At 41.9% G+C, this 24,254-nt stretch overlaps 2 protein-coding genes across 2 annotated transcripts in view; both read right to left on the minus strand.

Annotated features, from left to right (window-relative positions):
- LOC129762869 (biorientation of chromosomes in cell division protein 1-like 1) overlaps positions 1-24,254 on the minus strand; it is a 39,389-nt gene that overhangs the window by 13,714 nt on the left and 1,421 nt on the right. The gene's annotated exons all lie outside the window — the stretch shown is intronic.
- Positions 601-6,292, minus strand: LOC129762871 (uncharacterized). Its single transcript, XM_055761442.1, has 2 exons — positions 1,771-6,292; positions 601-1,706 (listed from the first exon to the last, which is right to left on the minus strand). The coding sequence occupies exon 1, from the start codon at positions 6,284-6,286 to the stop codon at positions 3,446-3,448; it is 2,841 nt and encodes a 946-aa protein (XP_055617417.1). The 5' UTR covers positions 6,287-6,292; the 3' UTR covers positions 601-1,706; positions 1,771-3,445.

Consider the following 24,254-nt stretch of genomic DNA (forward strand, 5'->3'; position numbering starts at 1 on the left):
TATTCTACTGATGGCGAAGAATTATCTTCGGAAGCTTTTCTGCTAATTGCACTTGATTGAAAAATCGCAGAACAAAATGTATATGGTCGCACTATTATATGAATAGAAAACATTAAAATAAACTCTTTATCTTGAATGTAATTTTCAATATCAGACCCAGCAAGCGGAACTCCTGCTGGAATCTGATAGATGTTCGATTATACATTCCCCAAGGACACCCTGAAAGTCCTGTGCTGCAAATAGAATTGGATTACTTGTTTGATATATGGATGGATATTGAATTGGCAGAGCTTATATATTAGTCCGTCATGCCAAACGTTGTCAAAAGCTTTTTCGACATCAAGTATTACCATTGCAGTAGACTTTGATACAGCTTTGTTCCGTTTAATGATATTTAATACTCTCATTAGTTGATGCGTGGTAGAGTGTCCTTTTCTAAAGCCAAACTGCTCTGGCAATAATATATTGTTTCTGCTAAAACACTCCGTTAATCTGTCCAACAGAAGACGTTCAAGAACTTTACTCAAGCTGGAAGGAGACTAATAGTCTCCTAACTTGATGCAGTTGTTGTGTCTTTCCCGGGTTTGAGAATTGGTATAATCTTAGCTGTTTTCCAAATCGTTCAAACTAACGATTGAATATGTCCGACAGGAACGAATATACTTTGTCAGTCATTTGTTTCAACACAATATTAAAAATATCATCAAACCCGGGGACCTTCATGTTTCTAGTCAATCTTATAGCTGAGCTTATTTTTTCTGAAGTTATTTTCTGATCTGGAGGTACTGTGAAAAATTTGCCCTCGAGATTGAGCACACATCCATTGGTGTCATTGTACTCTGAATAACGTTTCCCAAATAATGCGAGCAAAGAAATTGGTCACCGATGGAGTTTGATTTTTCGAAAGGTGTAATAAACAATTTGCTTCGGTTTTGACTTCAAGACTTTTGCCATTTTCCAAAAATGTTTAGAATGTTTTCCAAGAATTTTCACAGTTTTGGAAAAAATTGGATTTTGGCGATTTTGGCGAAATTTGGATTCGTTTGGCGATTTCCCTGGATAACATTTTTACTTGCTGTTTTTTCTCTAACTCTCCAGACCTTAGAAACTGGCGTCTGGTTAAGTTTTTCAAACGTATTAAATATCTAGTTCGGGAATCAATAGCAATGTGCTTACCCTTCATTAGCATTCTCCTGACACACGTTACAGCTGCTGCCATGATTGCAGATTGAAGGTGGGTCAAAGCCCGCTCGATATCCTCAGTATAATACTGGATTTTCTTCGATGGCAGCATTCACCAATATTCGGAAGCGATTCCAATCCACGTGATGATAATCTTTTCATGTTTCCTTCGAGGCTGCAACGAGATTTCCAACCACATCGCAGACGACAGGATAGTGATCCGAGCTAAGGCCATTGAATACCACCGGTTTGGAGAGAACAACGTTCGCCAGGAAAATGTCTAGTGTGGATTAGTTCCTCTAGTTGATGGGTAAGTGGGTTCATCTGAACAGTTAACCGTGTAGTATCCCAGCATTGCATCACCCGCCAGAAGGTCACCATTTTTATTTCTGCGTGCGTTCCCCCACGTTTCGTGCCGAGCATTTAGGTCCCTTCCAATGATGAATTTTCCATGACCTCTGGTGAGTCGTTTTTGAATACTCTGGAATCTCCACTGATGTATGTACACTGATGAGTTACATACACTAGAGGCGAATGAACTGCAAAGTTGAAAACCTCTTAAAAACAAAGAAAGAAGAAGGTACCTACACGGCTACAATTTTGATAGTTCCACTGGATAGATGTAGCTCAATCGATCGTGCTTCGATAATCTTGGTGTTTTGATGTTGAAGTGAGTTTAATTTCAATCCCTTCTCCACAATCAGAGCCACTCCTTCTCCAATGGAGTGGGATCAATCCAAACGGATTGTGATGTAGTCACCGATCGACAATGATTTGTATTTGCAGATAGGCGCGTTTCTGTGATGATGCCTATGTCGATGCTGTGTGACCGAAGGAAGTCAGCAAATTCAATCTTTTTCACTCTTACTGGGCGAGCATTTCAAAGAAGGATTTTGAGGTTGTTAGACGCCATACTGGATAATGAAGGTTCCGAGTACTTGCACTTGCTCAGATATGCTGCGACACTGACGAAGGGCACCAGCCATATCCACAAAGATTTCTATCAACTTACCTGCACTGTTGTTGTTTGGAGGAATAAACGTAGGTGTTGTTTGTTGTCTCAAGCCAGGAGGAGGAGAGCTCCACTGATTTCTAACGGGAATGCCGGCCGTTTTAGGACGGGATGAAACGCCCATTCAGTGCCGGAAAGTCATTCGAGTTGAAGACAGGATCAACTGTTTTTTTCTCATTTGGATGTATTATTTGAAGATGCCTGCTTACGAATGAACCTGAAGTGTTCGCGTTCAGGGCACATTTTATCCGATCCCCGGTGAGCACCACCACAGTTGGAACATTTTATGGCTACAACTTCTTCAATTGGACAGTCAACTGAGAAGTGGTTTTAAGCGCAGCTGTTGCAACGGGGGCCATGTTGCAATTTTGAGTGTTGTGGCCGAAACTTTTGAGTGTTGTACTGTTCACGGAGAATTTCATCAGGTCATCGGTGTCAATTTCTGGCAGTCCTCTTAAAACAGCTTTGAAAGGTTTTCCCCGGAAATATCATGAGAGTAAAATTCAGCTTTAATTTTCTTCAGATACGCCAGCGTTTGATTGTAAGGCTCTCTTGTTTTGACCACTACCTTGATGCCGATTTTGCACAATTTGAATTCAGCTTTGATTTTAAATGCTGACAGTTTCTCTATAAGTGCACCTAGAGGAATCGATTTTACCATGAACGGTTATTAAATAATTGGAAAACTTTTCGAAGTCCGTTCTACAGCGACTCGAAAATTAGTTTTTCACTGTGCTTATATCAAACAATATAGAAATTCAAGAAATTAGCTTATTTGGTTCACTTCGGTCTCGTGCGATATTTTTATGTTATGATGTCATCTTCACGTTTATCTCGGTTCCGTGCGGCAAAGCGACGCGAACTACAGCGGCGATTATACCTGCTAGAAATGATTCAAGGGGCCTATCTTGACGCGCAGCAACACCCCGACCCGTAATGCCTCTCACTTAGTCGGCGTTACCACTCTCCAGCACGTCCAAGAGAGCTCCTTAATAGCTCACTTGGCCGTCTACACCAGGATAAGTTTTGGTAATGCGCCCACGTAACCATCCGTTACGAACCGACTCGTCTACGATAATCACAAGGTCGCCTTCCATAAGCTGTCGTACTTCTTTGTGCCACTTTGTTCTTCTGGCAATCGTAGGAAGATAGGACTTGATCCAGCATCTCCAAAACTGGTCCAACAAAAACTGCATTCGTTTCCAATTTGTTCGTAGGTTCGCATCATCGTTAATGGGAATTTTGATTTGACTATTTGCTCCGCTCGAACTCATGACGAGAAAGTTGTGTGACCACTTCTTGGTCTGGTGACTCCAATGGTACGAACGTTAGAGGGTGAGAGTTCACCAACATCTCAGCTTCTGCAAGGAACGTCAACAGGCTTTCGTCGTCTAAGCTATCTTGCCGGGCAAGTGTATTCAAAGCCTCTTTCACCGACCGTACTTTGCGTTCCAACACGCCCCCCATATGGGGCGCGGAGGGCGGATTAAAATGCCATTCCGTATCGGCATTTGTGAATGTCCCAGCGATTCTCCGATTGATGGCTCGAATTTCTTCCTTCAGTTCTCGAGCGGCCCCTCGAAAATTGGTGCCATTGTCACTGAACATCTGCTGTGGCGCTCCTCTCCTAGTTACGAAGCGACGGATGGCCATCTTACAAGATGCCGTGGACAACGTATGTGCCACTTCCATGTGTACAGCACGTATGGTGAGACACGTGAATAGTGCCACCCACCGTTTAACGTTGCTTCTTCCTCTTTTCACCACCAATGGTCCAAAATAGTCTAACCCTGTGAAGGTAAATGGGCGAACGTACGGATTTACCCTCGCTTGGGGCAGCGGAGCCATTGGAGGCTCTTCAGGTTTGGCTCGATAAACTCGACACCACATACATCTGCCGACGACCTTTTTTACCACAGAACATAACTTTGGAACATAGTATCTCTGTCTCAGCTCATTCACGACAGTCTCAACATTCGCATGCCCATACCGTTCATGGTATTTTTGTATCAGAAGATTTCCAACGTGGCTTTGCCTCGGGAGAATTATTGGATTGCGAAAGTTGAAATCATAAACTTCAGCTTTGGGGTCAATCCTGGATGTAGCACGGAGAACACCATCATCGTCCAGGAATGGAGAAACCTTTATCAGCGGACTAGACTTCATCAGATATTTTTGTTTGTTCAATGGCAGATTTGCATTCTTTTGAAGTAAAGCTATTTCGTCACGGAATGTTTCTTTTTGCACAATTTTCCACATACATTTCTCTGCTGCAGTATAATCCTGTTGGACGAGAGCTACTCGCGATTCTGATGGTGTACGAGTACTCAAGCGACAAAGATGTACAAAATGGTACAGGTAAGAGAGGAACTTAATTAAATCATCCAAACGAGAAAAATCATTGACATTGAATAGAGTTTCATCAATTTTCTCCTCGCGATGTACATGAACTGCTCGCAATTCCTCCACGGGTTCGCCCGGATCTGGCAATCTGGTAGGCCACTTCTCCTCGGCTAGACGCAAGAAATCAGGACCACGATACCAGTCGTCATTCGGGTCAAAACATGGTCCGGAACCCCACTTGGTAGCTTTGTCGGCCGGATTTAAGCGTGTTGGCACCCAACGCCACTCTTCAGGCTCGGTTTCAGCAAGGATTTCGGCTACTCTAAATCCTACGTACTGTCTATACTTTCGAGGATCGGCTTTGAGCCAAGATAGAACGGTTGTGGAGTCGGTCCAAATAAATCTTTTTGATATCGGCAAATCATGATTTTCCAGAATGGTTTTCAACAGTCGAACAGCAATTACTCCTGCATTAAGCTCATTACGTGGGATAGATTGTGGACGCAGAGGTGTGACCTTTGCCTTTGCACTTATCAAAGTGCACCTTGGTGAACCGCGATCAACGATGCGGAAATATGCAACGGCACAACACGCTAGCTCGCTTGCGTCGCTAAATATATGCAGCTGCGTAGTTCCGTAGCTACTCGGATCGTAGTTCGGGAAGTAACATCTTGGAACCTTTACGTTAACCAGATCTGGAGCCAATCTTACCCATCGTTGCCATCCTATGAATTCTTGTTCACAAAGCGGATCATCCCAGTCAATTGCTGAGCGCCACACATCCTGTATCAGGATCTTGCCATGGATGGTGTAGGTAGAAATGATTCCCAGCGGATCGAAAAGGCTCATAACCACACGAAGAACTTGTCTTTTAGTTGGGACGACTTCACCAGTCAGCAGTGTTTGGAGGTCATCTCGGAATTGGACAATGAATACAAATACATCCTCGGCGGGTACCCACATCATTCCCAGAATACGTTCCGTTGTTGTTTGCTTTTCTATAGAGAAACTTTTAAATGTTTCGAGGCTCTCTCCCCCGACCCGTCGCAGAATCTGTTGATCGTTGGATTGCCAATTCCGAATTTCGAATCCTGCCATACTGTGTACCGTACGAACGTCTTCGGCCAGTTTGACCGTTTCATGGATAGTGTCTGTGCTGGCTAGAAAATCATCCACATATGTATTGTGAATTATTGCTTTTGATGCTACAGGGTATGTACTAGAAAACTCCTCTGCGTTTAAATTTTTAACATACTGCGCCGAGCAAGGGGAACATGTAGCCCCGAATGTGGCCACATCCATTACGTAAATATCTGGAGTAGCTGCTGGGTCAAAACGCCATAAGAATCTCTGCGATTGGCGATCTTCCTCTCGTATCAGCAATTGGTGAAACATCTGGCGGATATCGCCGGCTATCGCAAACTGCCGTTGGCGAAAACGACACAAAACTGTCAAAAGAGGAGTCAAGTGATCCGGTCCCTTCAACAGCATGGAATTGAGCGAAATTCCATGTACAACGGCAGCAGCATCCCAAACAACACGAATTTTATGCGGCTTGCGTGGATTCCGTACGACTCCTAGTGGTAGGTACCACACTCGAGAGGGATCTGAATTTCGTAACTCATCTTCTGATATCTTACGGGCATATCCTCGCCTTTCATATTCGATAATTTGCTCGTGGACATTCTTTTGAAGTTCTACATCAGCACCTAACCGACGTTCCAGGTACTTCAATCGTCGTTCTGCCATGAGAAAGCTGTTCGGAAATTCTATTTCATCACTTTTCCACAGCAATCCTGTCTCAAAACGCCCCGATGAAGTTCGTTTAGTCGTCTCTCGAAGAATTCAACGAGCCCGACTGTCCTCTGCTGATTCAGGCGGTGGAGGGCCGTTGATACCAACATTTTCTATCGAGAAATAATCTTTTACGAGTTCATGAAGTTTTTGGTCGTTGGAACAGTCGCAAATGTGTACCATCACCCGCTGCACCATCTGCTTCGCTCGCAATCCGCCGAAGATTGTCCAACCAAGACGCGTTTTGGCAGCAACTGGTTCACCATCACGTCTCTCTCATCGATTCAGCGTCAGTTTCAGTCGAGCGTTGTCCACTCCGATCAACATTTGTGGCACAACATCTACGTAGCTAGTAACTGGGAGTCCAGCTAAGTGTGGATAACGTTTTGCTAATTCTTCATAATTAAGACTCTGTCGTGGTAGCCCCAAGCTTGCTACGGTCCGCACATCTCTCATCGGGTACTTGATTCCGTCACGAACACTAGATATCGATAACTGCACCCTTCGTGAAGACGCTTCTTTTCGTGTAACGTTGCTGGTCCATTGAAGGCATAGTGGACTATCTTCCCCCTCAAGACCTAGCTCGTCTGCAATTTCGCTTTCTAGCAACGTAAGACTCGAACCGTCGTCCAAAAACGCGTAAATCGTGACAGCCTTCCCATTTCCAAACAATGTTACAGGTAAAATACGGAATAAGGCGGAATCTTGCTGGTGACGATGAGCGCTTACAAGCCCTGATGGCCCCGGATTACATTCCGGTACATGAACTGTATTTGCTGGTTTCAATTTAAGTTAATGTAAAAGCTTATGATGCAACGCTGGACAACCGTCCACCCCACATGATTGTTTTGTTCTGCATGGCCATTTGCCGTGACATGTTAAGCAGCGCTGGCACATTTTATTCTGCTCGACGAACTTCCAACGTTCGTTCACCGTCAAATTTCAAACTTCCCACAATCTCTTATTCTATGGTCAGTTTTTTGGCACGCGATACATGGCTTTTGTTCGAGTGCTTTTTTGGTTCCCACATTTTCGATAGATTGCTTATCAATGCTATGCGCATTAATAAACCCTTCCTTTTATTTTCTCTTTGTGCGACGTAAATGCTCTTCCTGCGTTCCAATGTCCGACGGAAGACTAACTTGACATGCGGCGGTTTTAATGGACGAGACGTAATCACTGAATGCTCTCAACGTTACCTCGGCAATTCGCTGAGTGTGATATCCCCAATCTAATCTAAGACTTGGCGGAAGCTTACTAATCAATTCCGACAAGAGTAATGGATTGGAAAGATGAGCATGTAAACCACGGCATCAATGTAAGTTACAAGACTAACCTCCTAACCTCGCGTCCGAATGTAACGAGCGTTTCAAGTTTATTGACATTCGGAGGAGGAGCATTGCGTACCTTAGCCAGCAAACAGTGTACCAATTGATCTGGTCGACCACACTCTTCCCTCGGTGTATTTATAATTTGAGGAATTGCCATAGGCAGAGTGAGAATACTCAAAACTTTCTCTCTGGCACTCCCTACCAAACTTCTCTGTAAGCGTGCCAAATTCTCATCCGGCTGTATACCGCACATCGCAGTCGTCGACTCAAATGCGCTTAAAAACATAGGCCATTCGAGGGGGTCGCCTGAGAACTTTGGTAACTCCCTGGAAACTACCTGTCGAGCGGCCAACTGTTGAGGGCTAATAAATCCTTCTCCTGCTGCAACTTGTCCATGATAAGCCATGGATGGTTGCTGATACCATGAATGATACAAACCGTTATGGTGCGGTTGTGGTTCAACGTGTGGAGCTACGGGGACCGAGGAATTTACCGGAATATTTATTTGCGGCTGGACTGACCGATTTGCATGACTTGCGTCTTGTACAACTGAGCAGAAGACGGATACACTGCGTACGTTTGCGGTGAATTCACTGTTGGCTGTGGCTCCGTTGGCCCCGAAGGGGGAAGCATATGCATTGGTGAACCGTGGTTGTACGTCGGGTATTGCGATTCCTGTTGACTGGGAACTCCTCTGATCATCGGTGGTGGGTGCTGTTGTGGACACTGTTGCAATGGTTGATTTGTGGCTAGACTAACTGGTGGAATAATCTTCGATATGGCTCCGGTAAACACCGGATTCGTGGTGACTGGCGTGGATGTTGATGTTACAGCTGGTTGATTATTATCACCGATGGCAGTTTCCACTCTCCGATTTTGGTCAACCCATGATTGGACGTTGCTGGTTCGGCTCCGATGACTACCAAAGCTTTTGACGCTACCACCAGCTGCTTCCTCTTCCGCTACCTCGCGTTCTATCTGATGCTTCTGTGAGAGATACGCTCGATCACGCTCTGACTTCTCCTTCTGTAGTCGATCTTCTAACTCTTTTTTCTCTTGAAGCTGCTGTAATCGCAACCGTGCGCTCGACGTTGTTGATCTCATCGAACCAGCGGAGACAGAAACATTAGTGCAATTGTTGCACCTCCACGAGCGATCACAAATCGACTCATAAACACCGGCACAATTAAAATGCCACCAACTGTTACAGCTGTCGCAGGCCACCATATCATCGATTTCATCCGGTCGATTGCATCCTTTGCAATGATGCGTCTCGGCAGTAGGAGCACTCATTTTCCGTAATTTTCGAGGTTATTAAATAATTGGAAAACTTTTCGAAGTCCGTTCTACAGCGACTCGAAAATTAGTTTTTCACTGTGCTTATATCAAACGATATAGAAATTCAAGAAATTAGCTTATTTGGTTCACTTCGGTCTCGTGCGATATTTTTATGTTATGATGTCATCTTCACGATTATCTCGGTTCCGTGCGGCAAAGCGACGCGAACTACAGCGGCGATTATACCTGCTAGAAATGATTCAAGGGGCCTATCTTGACGCGCAGCAACAACGGTGGAACAGTGTTTGTCAAATGATCCACTCATTGAAAAAATCGCTTTCGTTCGTTCAAATATGATCTTTCAGGAAACATTTCCCCCAGCGGTATTCTATTGTTGTTATGTGCTGCAAATCACGACACAAAAGAGAACGAGACAACTCTGCATCGGTTCGCACTTCATGATACACCGACACGCAAGCAGAACCATCATATACGCTTTCGGGGCAGCTTATTTTCTTCCTTGCCTCTAACATATGCATACCGACCTCTCCATGCATCATGAAACAGCAGGATCGTACAGACAACGCAAAGCGAAAGATTCATATTCAGCTAATGTAGCAGATCCTGATTTTTAAGTCTCAGAGAGTGCAAACTATATGATTATTTAGCTCGATAGAGGCTAAGGGAAGGGTAGTCAGATTATATTTGCCATTTTTAACGCCTCTATCCCTTGAAATGTGTATATTCATATAGACCGCATAGTTTTACTAGCAACACCGCTCTCTTTCCCCATTTGTTGCTCTCCGCAAATGGTGACCGAATAATGACATAATTTTTCTTGTATCATTTATTGCTTTGCACTTGCCTGTGCAGTGGGTTTCGCTATAGTAGAGCGGGACGATATATGCGGTTCAAACTTGTATGCAGGTTTCGAAAATGGTATGCGATGTTTGATACAGATCGGATATGCAATCAACAGTCTTCGTTCCTCTCTCAGTTTAATCACTAAATATTACACAAGTGATTACTGACATTCATACAAGTATCTGAATGATCCTCTCATATTTGGTTATATGTTCGTGAGAGTTTACTTGCATGACACATTGTGTATCATACGATTTTGATCGAAATCCAAACACTGCGGTGGAAGTTTAATTTTTTGCAGAATATCGTGAGCCATTTCAGATTCACAGATTTTCACTGATTCACTGCACATCGACGCATTACTCGCGACATCAGGTGTTCTAGTGCTCAGTACCGAATGGACGGAATTCTTCCTAGAATGCTTTTCATAAACATTGCTGCTTCCATTTTTGTTGCTAGGGCTCTGGCTCATCCCGCAACTTGCGTCGTTTAGACATCACTTTTGAACGCGCGACTTATTTTCGGCTTGCAATTTTATAGCGAATTCGTTTTTAAAACTGAGTGCCAAACTGACTCTGTAATAAAAAAACGTTTTCAGTTCCACGAATGCGGTGGTTTGTTGGTGTGCGTTATATAGTTTGATTTGTTTATATTTGCTACGACAAATGTACAGTGTCGACATCTGGTGACGATATTCGTGCTTGGGAGGTAAATTATTCTCTATCAGATCAGAAGGACTAAGTGCAGTGTAAAAATATAAAAGTTTGAATGAAAATTTTTACTTCATATTGTTTGATTCACTAACACATGTAGTTCTAACACTCACTTAACCATTTGTCAATGCATTTCCTGTTTGATCCACAAATAATTACTATTATAATATAAAATCATCATTAGATCATGATTTTGAAAGCAGCTTTATTCCACCTGAATATCCATCATTATTTCCGCCTCCCAATGAAAGAACACGTAGCTTAATGCTGTCTACTCGAATATACTCTTCAAAATCAGAATCCGAATTGGATTACGATTCCAAAAATACAAAAGCAAAAGCAGCAGGTTTTCCATTTTCATAGTCTTTATTTTCAGATTTTCCAAAACAATACCCGGAACTTGACAGTTCAGTATAGTTGTATTGGTGAACCCGAGTGCCAACCCGTGAAACATCTCAGTGCGAAACTAACAGCTTTCGGGGCGAACTAGTGCGAAACTGAGTGAATAAAAGACGGGTGGGTAATGAAGGGGACATAACCGGAGTGACGTAGGACTATACAAAGGGGACAGCTTTTGTTAAATATATATTTTAAATATATTGTTTTATTTTCTTCTCCTACGTGAATACCTACCTATCTACCTGAAAAATGGATTAGTTTACTGTTTACTCTTTATGAACATGTTGATGGTTCTGAAAAGAACCTTTGGTGTTGTGTTTTTGTTATCACTCGATATTCTCATCTTGTTCGGTTAAACCTTCCTGTTTAGCTATTGCGTTTGCCTCTCGCCACAGCTTTCACAGTTGGAAAATTTCTTCCCATCCAGCTTGTGACATGTTGTTCAGTAAATTACATTTAATACGACGTGCCGGGGAAACACTTTGCCACTCACTGAAACTAATTGTTGCCTTGATGAGCGCCGAACCGAAGCTGCTCTGTTCTTGATGTGGGTTTTCTGATTGTCGTGAGCAGCTTTGCAAGCCAACTCGAGCACTCCGACGGCCGAAACTCTATAATCGCTGTTAGGTATACTGGTGCTCCGGCACCAATCCGTTCGGCCTAGTTACCCTTGCGGAGCAATCAGTGAATGCGACCAACAGAGAACTGGAGACCTGCACGGTTCGAGTGAGACTTTGCCTTTCCCTTAACTTGTCCTTCTTTTGTTACGTCCACGATGCCGATGCCGTTCAACCACACGGGTTTACGGTTTGAAAGAAAATAAGATAAAATATCTTGGGGTCCGCGTGTTTTATACTCTAGCGGTACACACTCACAGGATAAAGACAAATCGGCGGACTCAGCCAGAGGGGCGAGTCCAACGAGACGAACGAATGAGCGTTAAAAGGGAGCGATGGCAAAAAAAATACATTCATTACGATTTGTTCGCTCGTTGGATTCACATGCAGGCTAAAAAGGGTCCTTTTCAGGATCACAAAATTATCTTCAATCTAAAGAGTTTATTGTTTTGTTATCACACGATATCCCCATCTTGTTCGGCTAAACCTTCCTGTTTAGCGATTTGTTGCCACTCGCCACAGCTTTCACAGTTGGAAAATTTCTTCCCATCCAGCTTTGTGACATGTTGTACAGTAAATTATATTTAATGCGACGTGCCGAAGCACCACTCAGTGTCGCATTGGAGGCGAATTTAACCTGTAATTGAACATTTGCGATGACAGTGGTACAGTGTCGACTTTCAATGTGGGGTCATAATTTGGACCCCGAACTCTATGTTTACAAAAATGTCCAGTCGCATTACATGTCCGTCCAATTAGCTAAATGTCGAACTAATTGTAAATTACTGTACTTTCAATCTGGAAACAATTTAAGAATTGGTGAAAATTTAATAATCAGGAAAGTCCCCAACTATCAATAAGCTCAGAACAACTGCCAAATTCACATACTCATCAGATCCAGGCAAACAAATTATGAAAAAATCAATTTGTGTTTTATTATTATTTTGGATAATGTTTTAGAAAGCATTGAACTGTATTTCCTAAACTCTTTTTGGAAGGTTTAATGGCCCTGAAAAGCGCCTTGTTTTATGGAATGGTTCCTATTTAGAAAACTTAGTACTCGTGGTTTTGGAAAAAACCATTTCGAACGCCCTCGATGCCGCCTTGTTCTGGATTTGCCACCAAAGCAGTTTGTATAAAGAACAAACTTTTTTCTTCTGCTACCTGATGCCGTTTTGCGATTGCGTTTGCCACTCGCCACTCGCAACTGCCTGTTGTCTTGATGTCCACCGAACCGAATGTGTTCTGTTCCGAATGCGGGTTTTCTTATCGTCGCGAGCAGCTTTGCCAGCTAACTCGATCACTTCGGTGGCCGAAACTATATAACGCCGGCTAGGTGGACTGGCGCACTTGTACTAACGCGCTCAGCCTAGCTACCCTTGCGGGGAACTTCAAATCAATACGGTTCGAGCGGGATTTTGCCTTTCCCTTCACTTTTCCTCCTTTACCATTTCCAGACATGGCTGCTTGGGTTGGTTTGTTGATGTGTTGTGATGCGAACCGATGTGGTGTACGGTTTGAATGAGAATGATCGTTACGGAAGGAAGGAAGGTCTTGAATTATAGAGACTTTAAACTTTTGCAGTTCATTCGTCTCTAGCCTTGAGAAAGGCCCTTTGAAAACTCTACTCTATTCTACTCCAGCGCTACCACCTCCGCCCTCTTGCCTTGAGAAAGGCACTCGATCCCTCGCCGTCCAGCCCGTCCAGCAACGATGTTGTCCAGTCGGTGTCCACACAAAGAATGGATCGTTACGGCAGCGGAGCGGGGATTTTTAAGCTGACTGGCTGGCTCGAGAATTACGCATGTGTGAGACTGCGACCAATGTTTCGTTCATTTTTTTCTTTTTCCTTTCCAATCGTGCTTCATTCTATTTCGCTGCTGCTCTGGTTGCCCGTTTTGGTCGGTACGATTTGAGGAGCACAAAATGGACCAATCAAAAATGGGCACATAGGGCATTTTGACAATGCTTGATATTTCACAATTATTCAATTATTTATCTCATGAAAAATGAAATGTTATTCGTTATGATAGATGCGTAGATATATTTCCTATCAATTGATGCAAAAACCTTTGCGATCTATTGAGAAATGCTCGAGTTATAAGCGTTCCAAATCTTGCTTTTTTTCATACTTGTTCAGTGCCTAGATTTCCATTTCACCCCCTATATCTTCCGGTTAGACGTAGTCCTACGTCAAAAAAACGTTTTGACAGCAGTTAGTGCGGCACTAGGGTTGAAACTGAACAAAAACGAATTCGCTATTAGATTTACATCTGTTAGTTCCACAGAACAGCGCTTGCAAAATGTGTTTAAACTTGTTTCTTTTTGCTCCACCACACACACACGACGGATTTGAAAAGCGAATAACTGTTGCCATCGCGATGACGGTTAGCACGGGAATGGTGAATGCGTTTCACCACCAGAATATCACTCAAGTATGTTTTTTGTCCGTGATTGAATCTGATGGTTAAGAATAATCTTCAGAAGCATTCCTGCTAATTGCACTTGATTGAAAAATCACAAAAAAAGTATTTGGTCGCATTATTATATGAATAGAAAACATTCAAATAAACACTTTCGCCTTAATGTAATTTTCAATTCCAAGGCGAACTGGCAGATTATTTAGCAGTAACGATGACATATTTCCGGATTATTCTCGATTGCTCGATAACCACCAAACGAAAAGAGTTGCGCGCGTGTATGTATGTGTGTGGCGGCTGCTCCGATGCCTCAAGCGGAACTAATTTTCGATGCTGTTACTTTCTTGGTCGCATTGTCAGTGGCATCACTCTCCTTCTGATTCATTTAAAACATTTCGATTCGTTTCACTATTGGATCAAAACATGCCAACCGATGGGCTTCAGATGCGCGCATTTCTCGTGAAAGGTTTAGAATTAATTTTAAGAACTTATTCTGAACGATTTGGAGTTTTTTAATGTGTTTTTGCACATTTTTTCCAGATTGGAGATCCATACTCCAACATGGGCAATACTACCTGTTTGTTTGTTAATTTATTAGTCGTGGATGTTCTGGCTCTTCGTGCAATGATTGGATAAAGATTCGTCGAAAATAAAATAGCCTTATTTACTCGATCTTTTCTATTGATCGAAAAATTAATTTACTATCTAAGATCAATCCAAGATAGCGCACCTCAGATGGCCATTCAATTTCGCTATCCAACACATTGACTTTCATAGTAGGCCTTAGACGGTATGAGTTACGGTGTGGAAACACTATGGCTAGTTTTAGTTGCATTTACCTGGATTTTCCAATCACGGAGGTACCCAACATACGCATTAACTCCGGTTTGTAGCTTTGATAAAAGAGCATGAATAACTCGCTCATTATAACAAATTGCCGAATCATCTGCAAAAAGCGATATTTTACCTCCCCCGGCAAGGGTGGGATATCAGATGTATATAAAATGTACAGTATTGGCCCCAGGATACTGCACTGTGGGACACCAACAACAATATTGTACGACTCTGAGAGCGCACCAGCAACACAGACCTTCGAAGTTCTTCCTTGAAGATAATTTGCGATTATTTTTATTATGTGAATAGGAAAGTTAAATCGGCTAAGTTTGTATATCAGGCCATTATGCCAGACATTATCAAATGCCTTTTGTACGCCCATCAAAGCCATAACTGTGGTTTTCGATAATTCTCTGGACGGCTTAATCAATTTGGTGACTCTCTGGAGTTGATGAACTGTGGAGTGACCACGTCTGAAACCAAATGGCTCATCCAGGAGGATGTTATTCTCTTCAGTGTATTAGGGGAGCCTGGCGTATATAATTCTTTCAGTTTGCTTGTTGACGAGAGTAGGCTGAATGGACGGTAACTAGCAGGCACTACCTTAGACAATTTCCAGGCCGACGGAAAGTAAATTCTAAGCATCGATTGAAAACATTCGCCAATAGAATGTGTGATTTAGGCCCCAGGTTCTTTACGACTATATTGAAATGACCATCGAAACCAGGAGCCTTCATATTGCGAGTAGCTTCGATGGCCTGAGAAATTTCATTCACAGTTACTTTTTGGTCCTCTGGAAATTGATTTGGAACAAAGTAGAGTTGTGACACACACTGCGCAACCGTTACTTCCATCGGACTGAGAATGTTCAGACCATATTCATGTGCTGTCTTGAATTGCTGAGATACGGCATTTGCTTTTTTTCAGATGTTAGACATAAGTTATTTTGAATTCTAAGGGGTGGCACAGGTTTCGGTTTGTTCAACAACACTTCAGTAAGACGCCAGAAGGGCTTAGAATAATTTGGTAAATTGTTGAGATTCCTATTAAATTGCTCGTTTTTATATTCTTCTACTCTAGTAGCAATTATTCTATTCAATCTTTTGAACTCAATCTTACTGGTTAGATCCCTAGTTCTTTGGAAATGACGTCTGATACAATTTCTCGCGAAATAACACGTTTCGTTTCTGTATCCGAAGTAATAAACTTACTCGTTACGATCGTATTTGGGATGCTTCGATTTTCCGCTTCACTGATGTGATGAGAAAATACTTGTAGTACCCTGTCGATGTCTTCTGATGTTTCTAGACAAGGATTTTCGTCGATTCGTTCCTCTACAAGCCGTTGTAGCAGAGGCCAGTTCGCCCTATGGTATTTGCGTCTGAGATGATGTTGTCGTCCATTTCTGTTATTACGCAAGGCTTAGAATAGCCGTCGGTGATGTTGGTAAGCGATATATCCAGCGTTGAACCAGTCCCAGTAGTAAAAAGTCGGAGTACCAGGATGAAGGATCACATAGTGTCCTGTTTGGAGGTTCTCAGCGTTTAATGCACCGTTTTTGTTATGTCCAATATTGCCCCATGTTGAATGGCGAGTGTTCATATCGCCGGAGATGATGAACTTTCCACTTCGTCGAGTGAGTCTCTGGATGTCATAAAACGTGTTGTACTTCCATCAGAGTTTTTACATTGACCCGGGCAGTAGATGACAATCATAGTAATGGGTCCATCTGGAGTTGACAGTTCAATGCCGACGGCTTCGATGACAGAGCTTGAGCTTCAGCTTGGGTAGACTGTACAATTCGTAGTTGCTCTCCGTGATTGACCTGAACCAACCAAATTGCACAAAGAACACACAGAATGACGCTTGAGACTAGCAAATCATTCTCGTTGTGCAATTTTCGGTGATTCGAGCTTTAAATGGTCAATAACGACGCCGGCCACGTCCTTACAGTCACCAGGAGAAGGGAAGGAATGTTAGTATGATATTCGCCGCCCGAATCGGATCAGCGATATAATCCATTATTCAATGCGCGTAGTCTTCATTTAACCCCAATCGCGGCGACGAATGGTTATCTTTGGGAAACCTGAGAAGGTAACCGAGAGAACTCATCTAGAAACAATCGTTCTCCATTATAATATAAATTAACACACTAGAGATATTAAAGCAGTAATTCACCTCTAATTGGAAATACCGAGGCAACACTCAGTGTCGCATTAGAGGCGACTGTGACTTGTAATTAGACATATCAATAAACACAACACAATACGAAAAACAAGTTAAAACATAAAAAGTCATTGAAAATCAAACAAATAACCATTAGAAAAGTGTGCAAAATACATAATTTAGATTGAAAACACTTCTAAAAATTGATCGTGTTGCAGAAAATTACACAAAGGATGTTTAAAAAATAACTACATTTTTTTAAACATCCTTTGTGTAATTTTCTGCAACACAATCAATTGTCCAATGCGAAATGTCCAATTATTCGTGACACATTACAGGTCTGTCCAATTAGCTAGTTGTCCAATTAGAGGCGAATCACTGTTATATATTCGTACTAATTCCACACTGGTTCCATTTTGGTTAGATTTGATGAACGCGAGTCGCGAGAAGTATACAGCTACACAGAATTGCACAGGTGCGGTTGCCAGTGACCCTTCGCCCCACCCGAAATCGGGCACTACAAGCGAACAAAATAGCCCGCCTCTCCTCGCCAGCCATCTTACAATCAAACCATCGTATGTGTTTCGACTCAATATAACTGCACTCAAGGTTACGTTGACAGTGGATTCGAACTCAAACGAAAATTTGACCGCACAACCGGCGAAAGGAAACAAACCACTCTTAAGGTGAAAGTGGAAGCTAGCCATTGTAGTAGTATAGGTAAACCCACGAGTAAAAATGGGGTAATAGTGTTTGTGAGAGAAGAGCAAAGCACACGTAAATAGATCAATTTACTTATCAGACTGTGTGGCGCTTCATTGACACGAGTCTTTGAATACATTTGAAAAAAAATAACAATTCAATACAAAAGTTAAATGTTTGAACGATATGTTCCGATGAACAATTGCAAATATAAATATATAAAGAAGGTGCATTTGCATACGAAGCAAAATTCTGATTATACGCGAGCGTAACATGAGCAAATTTATAACACATGCGAATTGGGGGTCTTTTGGTATTAATTTGGTTCTTCCGCATAGTAACTCGATGTTGATAATTCCTTAATATTTTCCTTCGTTGATCGTATTGTTTTCACATATTCACGTTGGAGAGCCTTAATTTTGATTGAATGTAATACTTTTCCGTTTACTGTTTTTGAGAGCATAGGCAGCCGTGGCAGTGTTCCGAGCTCTGCGATACAATTTTCTTACCCAATGTTAAAGTTGCTAAAACATACATTATAGACCCATTAAACGTAAAAATAATAATTGTATTGATATCAACACAATTTCATTCTATTGATTTTCATGACATGAAACGCTATGACTCACAAATAACATTTTATTGAGTGGTTTTTATAGCTGTTTCGATTATGTTGTCTGGCATCAGTGTCGAAAAAATAACGATGCTTTCACCAATATAAATGAAACCATTGCCGAAAATTGAGAAATGAAAATTTAACTTTCAGAGCACTAGCTCGAGTTTCCGACGTTTTTCACTATACAGTGCGACAGCAGATGAAAATTCAACATCTTGTAAGTAATCGATTAGAATTTGGTTGATATTATTTGATGAGAAGTGTGCGAAAACGATAATTTTCTTCACACTGTTTCGCAAAATTATTGATTTTCGGGCGAGAGGTGAGAGAGGGAGATGAATGAAATGAGCGCCATTGTGGCAGCCATTTGTGGCTAGCTTCCACCTTCACCTTAACGCCCGAAGAAAGCGAAGGAAAGCAATGCATTCACACCAGTACCATTCCATGCAGCTGAAATTCCACGACCGCACACTACTCGTACGACCACACTCCATTTTATGTGAGAGATAGAGAGACAGAGCAATACAATCTCTGAGAAAAAGAGAAAAATAGAGTTATAGGCAGGGGTAGCAAATGTACCGCACCACGACTGTATTCTGACGACTGTCACCATCATTGGCCCGTAACAGTCGTTAGATCAATCTATTAACGACAATCACACAGTGAAAATGTCGTGCGACATTTATATTTACTGTCGTGTGCTGTACACGGCTGCATTTCCATATGTGAGTATTTTGTTCATTCGTCTGCGACAGGCCTGGTTGCTAACTAGTCATGTTGTTTGTAGATTCGGAATGCAATCGTAAATGCATTGCTACTGTCGTGAATGATTTTTTTCCCTCGTGCTGATGATGTCGGGTGTCTTTGTATATATTATGCAACGTCGTTCGCTTACAAAAGTGTGTTCTTTATTCACCAGTATTTTATTCATTTTCTCATTCGCAAACTATAGGTTGTAGGCTTTGAAACGGAAGATAATTTTCAGTTTCTGGTGAATTCTGCAGCATATTCCGAATTGTGAGTAGTGAGCAGTGTGAGCAACAGGGGAGAATCTGTTGAAAGAAATGCGAGAGGAAGTGTTGTGGGTGGAATTAGCGTAGATGAAAGTTTCGCGGGTGCAAATGCATGGCCAGATGAGAGTGAAGCTGGGGGTAGTGGAGCGGGTAGGAGCAACGATGGAGTGGATCGTTCGGATGGAATTTCTAACCCGAACGGAAATCGAAATCGAAGCCCCCGTGGCAAGCGCCACGCAAGCCACTAGGTCATGAGGACCATACATAATAAAAAATATGTCCTTTTTTTAATTCTTTATTGAAGAGACTTTCAGCCTCCTGGGCTGGTTCGCCTCTAAAAAAAATTGTACTGAGCCTGTTTGAAATCCATCGGTTTTCGAACGTTTAAAGTTGGCTTCCTACTTGGAGAATAAACCTAAACATTCCCATCACTGAGTATTTCCCGATGTCATCAATATACATATTAACAAAGAAACTCTCGCCTAGAATCATTAAGGAATCCGTGCTTGTTTCTCCTATGAATTGCTGCTCATTTGTGTACCTATCTTGATTCGGCCATCCCAACAGTACATCATTCTCGATACAGCCGATCTAAAATTGAATCGGCTGTCTCTGTATATACGTAACTTGTGCTCACAACCACATCCCAGAGCGTACTGGTGAAAAAGCACAAACGCATAAAATAAAGGCTTGTCTTACGATCGCGATTTCTTGGTCATGACATTTTTCTTGCGACAGTCAAATTTGACAGTAACTCGGGTAAACCGATGATATTCATCGCATCGTGAGCAACTGTTACAGCGACAGAATTAATGGAGTAGCAGACACGAAAAAATGGAAAATTAACAGTACGTTTGGCTCACTACGATCGGGCCCGACAAATCAGACAAATTCGACGAAGCACCGACTGCTATAGCACAGGTTTATTTTATTCATTCGTGCTCTGTCGCTTGTATGCGAATGTAGCGCGCACACAGTGAGTCTCGATTTTATTTCATACCGACTGTAATGAAAATGCAGTACTTTTGGGACGCCTGGTTATAGGTCTTATCCTTGTTGTTCTCTGCGCGTCATTAGCTTGGAGCGGGTTTCGCTCTCCGATACAGGCCGATATCTGCTCAGGAGACTGTTTCGCACAACACAAGCACCAAGCACAAATTGGGACACGCAATTGGCAGAAATAAAAGCATTTAATCAGCACACCGAAACTTTAAACTTAGATTTGCTTGTTTCTCTAACGCAAAATGAAAGTAAATTCTATCTAACGCACAGAGCTCAATAAAATATTCACAATCTATCTAAGCTATCTTCACTAAATTTTTTTGCCGAACGTTTCGGACTGTTTTCGAAGCAGTATTTTTCACCACACTACAGACGCTTGAAAAAAAACAAAATAAAAAAAGTCGGAGCGGTCGAAAAGTATTTCTACATTCGGCGACTGCTCTCGCGAGACTCAATGCCGACGGCTTCGATGACAGATAGACAAAAGTCAGGCAATGTTCTGAACTCGAGTCCTTTTCGTACGGTAACAGCTACACCACCTTTTGCTGCTCCATATCGGTCCAGTCTGTAGACGGCATGATTTGGAAGACTAAAATTTACAGTCAGTTTGAGATGGGTTTCAGTGAGAAACGCGACGTCAATTCGGTTTGCTTCTAGAAAACCGATTATCTCCAACTTGTTGGTAGCCAGCGGGCATTCCAGTTAAGGATTCGGATGAATGATCAGGGATCTTGTTGATTTGTTTCGGAAGGCCACTGTCTTGTGCCGACTGCGGGTTGATGTAAATTGAATCCAAGAGGGGGGGGGGGGCGGCTGGTGGAGAGATACTCATCTGTCGCTGACCAGGTAGTGGCAAGGGCGCTAGATTTGGGACTGGCCGTGGTGGTTGAAGCTCAGATAAGTTATCAGGATCGATGTTTACTGCTTGCTTTTTCTTACGCTGGATTGGTTGGTTCCGTTTAGCAGCTTCCATACGGATACGACGGTACTCCTCTCGTTTAGTGCACATATTGTCTGACGACATGCTGCGCCACCACAGTTGACCCATTTGTAGTAGCCTTTTCCCTTCAGGTGCTCGGTGAGATGCGGTTGTGAACAGATGTTGCATTTTGGCTTCATGTTGCAATTTCGAGTGCCATGTCCGAAGTTCAGACAGCGCATACACTGTGTCACGCTTCCAATTGGACCTTTATATTAGAGACGAATGTACTGAAAAGTTTAAAGCCTCTTTAATTCAACATCATCAGCATCCTTTATACGCTTCCCATCTGACGATGCAATCGCTGATCGTATGAATAGCTTACAATGCGCGTAATGTAACACTCCCTTTAGCAAAATGCACCAAATATAGATAATCCCGATATCGTATATCCTCGATGTTCATGGATGGTAGTCCTCTGATTACAACTTTCAACGGTTTTTCTGCTGCAACATCGTGCGTGAAAGAAGGCACACTCGCCTTACTGCCGTGATCTCGTAAAGTGACGCAAGCGCCAAAATTGAAATATTACTTTTTATGTTATAAATCGATAAAGAATACCAAATCCTTTCAAACGACTGCGAAGTTTTACAGAAATATGAACAAATGGCCCCGTAAAATCTTGAAAACGGAATGGCGTAAGCGCCATTTCCACTGTGATGTGGTCCAAACGCCATTTCCCTTATGATGTGACGTAATTTAAATGTGATGTGATGTGATTTTTTATCCGTTCTGATGGCATAGAATGAACGAGCAGAACAGCAAATTTCACAAAACATCTACCGTAATGGACATTTAGCACAATGAGAGTAACATAACATTTATAAGCGCAATTTTATTTTAGACTACAAATCATGTACTTAGAAGCTTACAGTTTGAAAGTCTCGTCAACTATTTAAATTAATAAAATCAAACTCATCTTAAAAGAAAGTGTAAAGTGTATCGCTGTTCTCACATATTGCACATAACTCATCTTAAAAGAAAGTGTAAAGTGTATCGCTGTTCTTACATATTGCACATAACGATTGTGACTGAATAGTGAAAACTAATCAATTTAATTGTTGATTAAAAGGATTTCCCAATAGTGTCTTTTATCTTCAGGAATCAAAGGACAAAGCATCTTGACGATGTTCATTTACCTCACCTGCTCAATTTCTCTTTCGGATGAATTGAAGCTTAGGGTAAATTTCGGGTTTGGTGAACAGCTGCACTCTTCTAAATTCTCCATCAAAACGCATGTTATAACAAAACTCAAAACATCCTCGCAAAAACTGTATTTGTTTTACATCGGATAATTTTCGACGGCATTATTTTATTTAACACGGATGTTGCAATTGCATTTGGGATTGGAAAAAAACGGTGTTGTTCTTAATTGTTACAATCGGGTTCTCAACTATGTTAGCCTGCTCGACGCATGCTACAAAGTCGGAAAATGGGTAGAACTCTGCTACCCCCTGATACTACCTCATGCTTCACTCAACGGTGGCATATTGTAGAAAATATTTGGAAACAAATTCTCGCCTACTTTGATGGATGAACGCCAATCGATTTGTGGAAACAGCGAATAAAATTCACTATTTCCACAACAAACTGGCGTTGATAACATAGCTTAAATAAAACTGAATCTTCTCAAAAATCAAGCTGATGACAATAATTTTCCATCAAGTGTATACATTTTGTACAGATCAGATTTTCGTAATGCACGCATATGCTGATTATACATACAATTTTAAGAAAAGCTTTGTACTGAAAATTCTCCCCTTTGGCGCTTGCGTTACTTTGCGAGATTACAGCAGCTTATGGCGGGTTTACACTAGGGAGATCTATAGCTATAGATGGATTTATTCACCTGAAAATAGGTGTAAACGGGTGAGAACAAATATGATACACTCATTCGAGGTATATATAACTTGAATAAATTCAGCATATGTAAACGCTTGTGAATTTCTCACTGGTGAGAAATTACTAAAGTTGGATGCAGTTCTACTTCAGGTGAATAAATTCACCGAAAATATGAATATATTCATTATAGAAGTTCACGCTAGTGTAAACGGCTGATGCGATTTCTATAAATATCATCATATTTCTTCACATGAATATATCACTAATCTAAACCCACCCTTAGTCAGGTACATTTTCGCTTTATTATAGTGCTTGCGAGATGAAATGATTACTTTTATGCCCATTCTTGTAATGTGATACACTGCTATACGTTGATCGTTGATCGTTCGTTTAAGCTTATCCAGTGGGATTGAATCCACTACTAGCGGTGGAAGCTTTTGCTTCAGAGGTTTGATTCGTCGATGCTTCTTCGCCGTGATTAACTTTGTTGGTTGCCGAAGTTGCCGTTGTATGAATTGATGCTAAGTCCTTCTCTGCATCAGCCAGTTTCGCAAATCGAATGCTGTTGTGATGTGATTGATCGCCGCTGCCGTTTTTTGAAACCGGATGGACAGGTTCATTGCTGTTCCGTTTGTCACTCTTCTCTTCAGGGCTATTCATCGAATCGTTGGGGGTAATACTCTTTTTCTTCCTATTTCCACCTATATTCTCACTCGCGCGCTTCACTTCAATAAACGAAACAAATAAACTTATGTGTTTTGTTTTTGAACGTGTACTACTAACACTGAATGTAACACAAGCCTTGAAAAATGCTGTAATAAGATATGTTTCACCACTGCAGGAGTTTTTATCCAATACGTCTGATCAGGATGACTATCGCCGGAAGAATGTGACTGAGTGGATTTTAGAGCGGCGCTCGCTTATATACCGATTGAGGATTTCAATAGCCTGTTTTGAAAGCAATTTTAATGCTATTGAAACAAGATTTGGATTGAAAAGTAACAAGTACATAATAGGTAGACATTTTATCCTTCGAATGAAGGATTTATCATACCATTTCGTTCAGTTGTTTAGGAGCTATCAACGCTCAAAATCTCGGTCTCCGACGTAACGCTTTCGTTTTCAAAACTTTGATTTTGCACCCCGT

The sequence above is a fragment of the Toxorhynchites rutilus genome, chromosome 1 (assembly GCF_029784135.1).
Source record: "Toxorhynchites rutilus septentrionalis strain SRP chromosome 1, ASM2978413v1, whole genome shotgun sequence".
In the NCBI taxonomy this organism is placed as follows: Eukaryota; Metazoa; Arthropoda; class Insecta; order Diptera; family Culicidae; genus Toxorhynchites; species Toxorhynchites rutilus.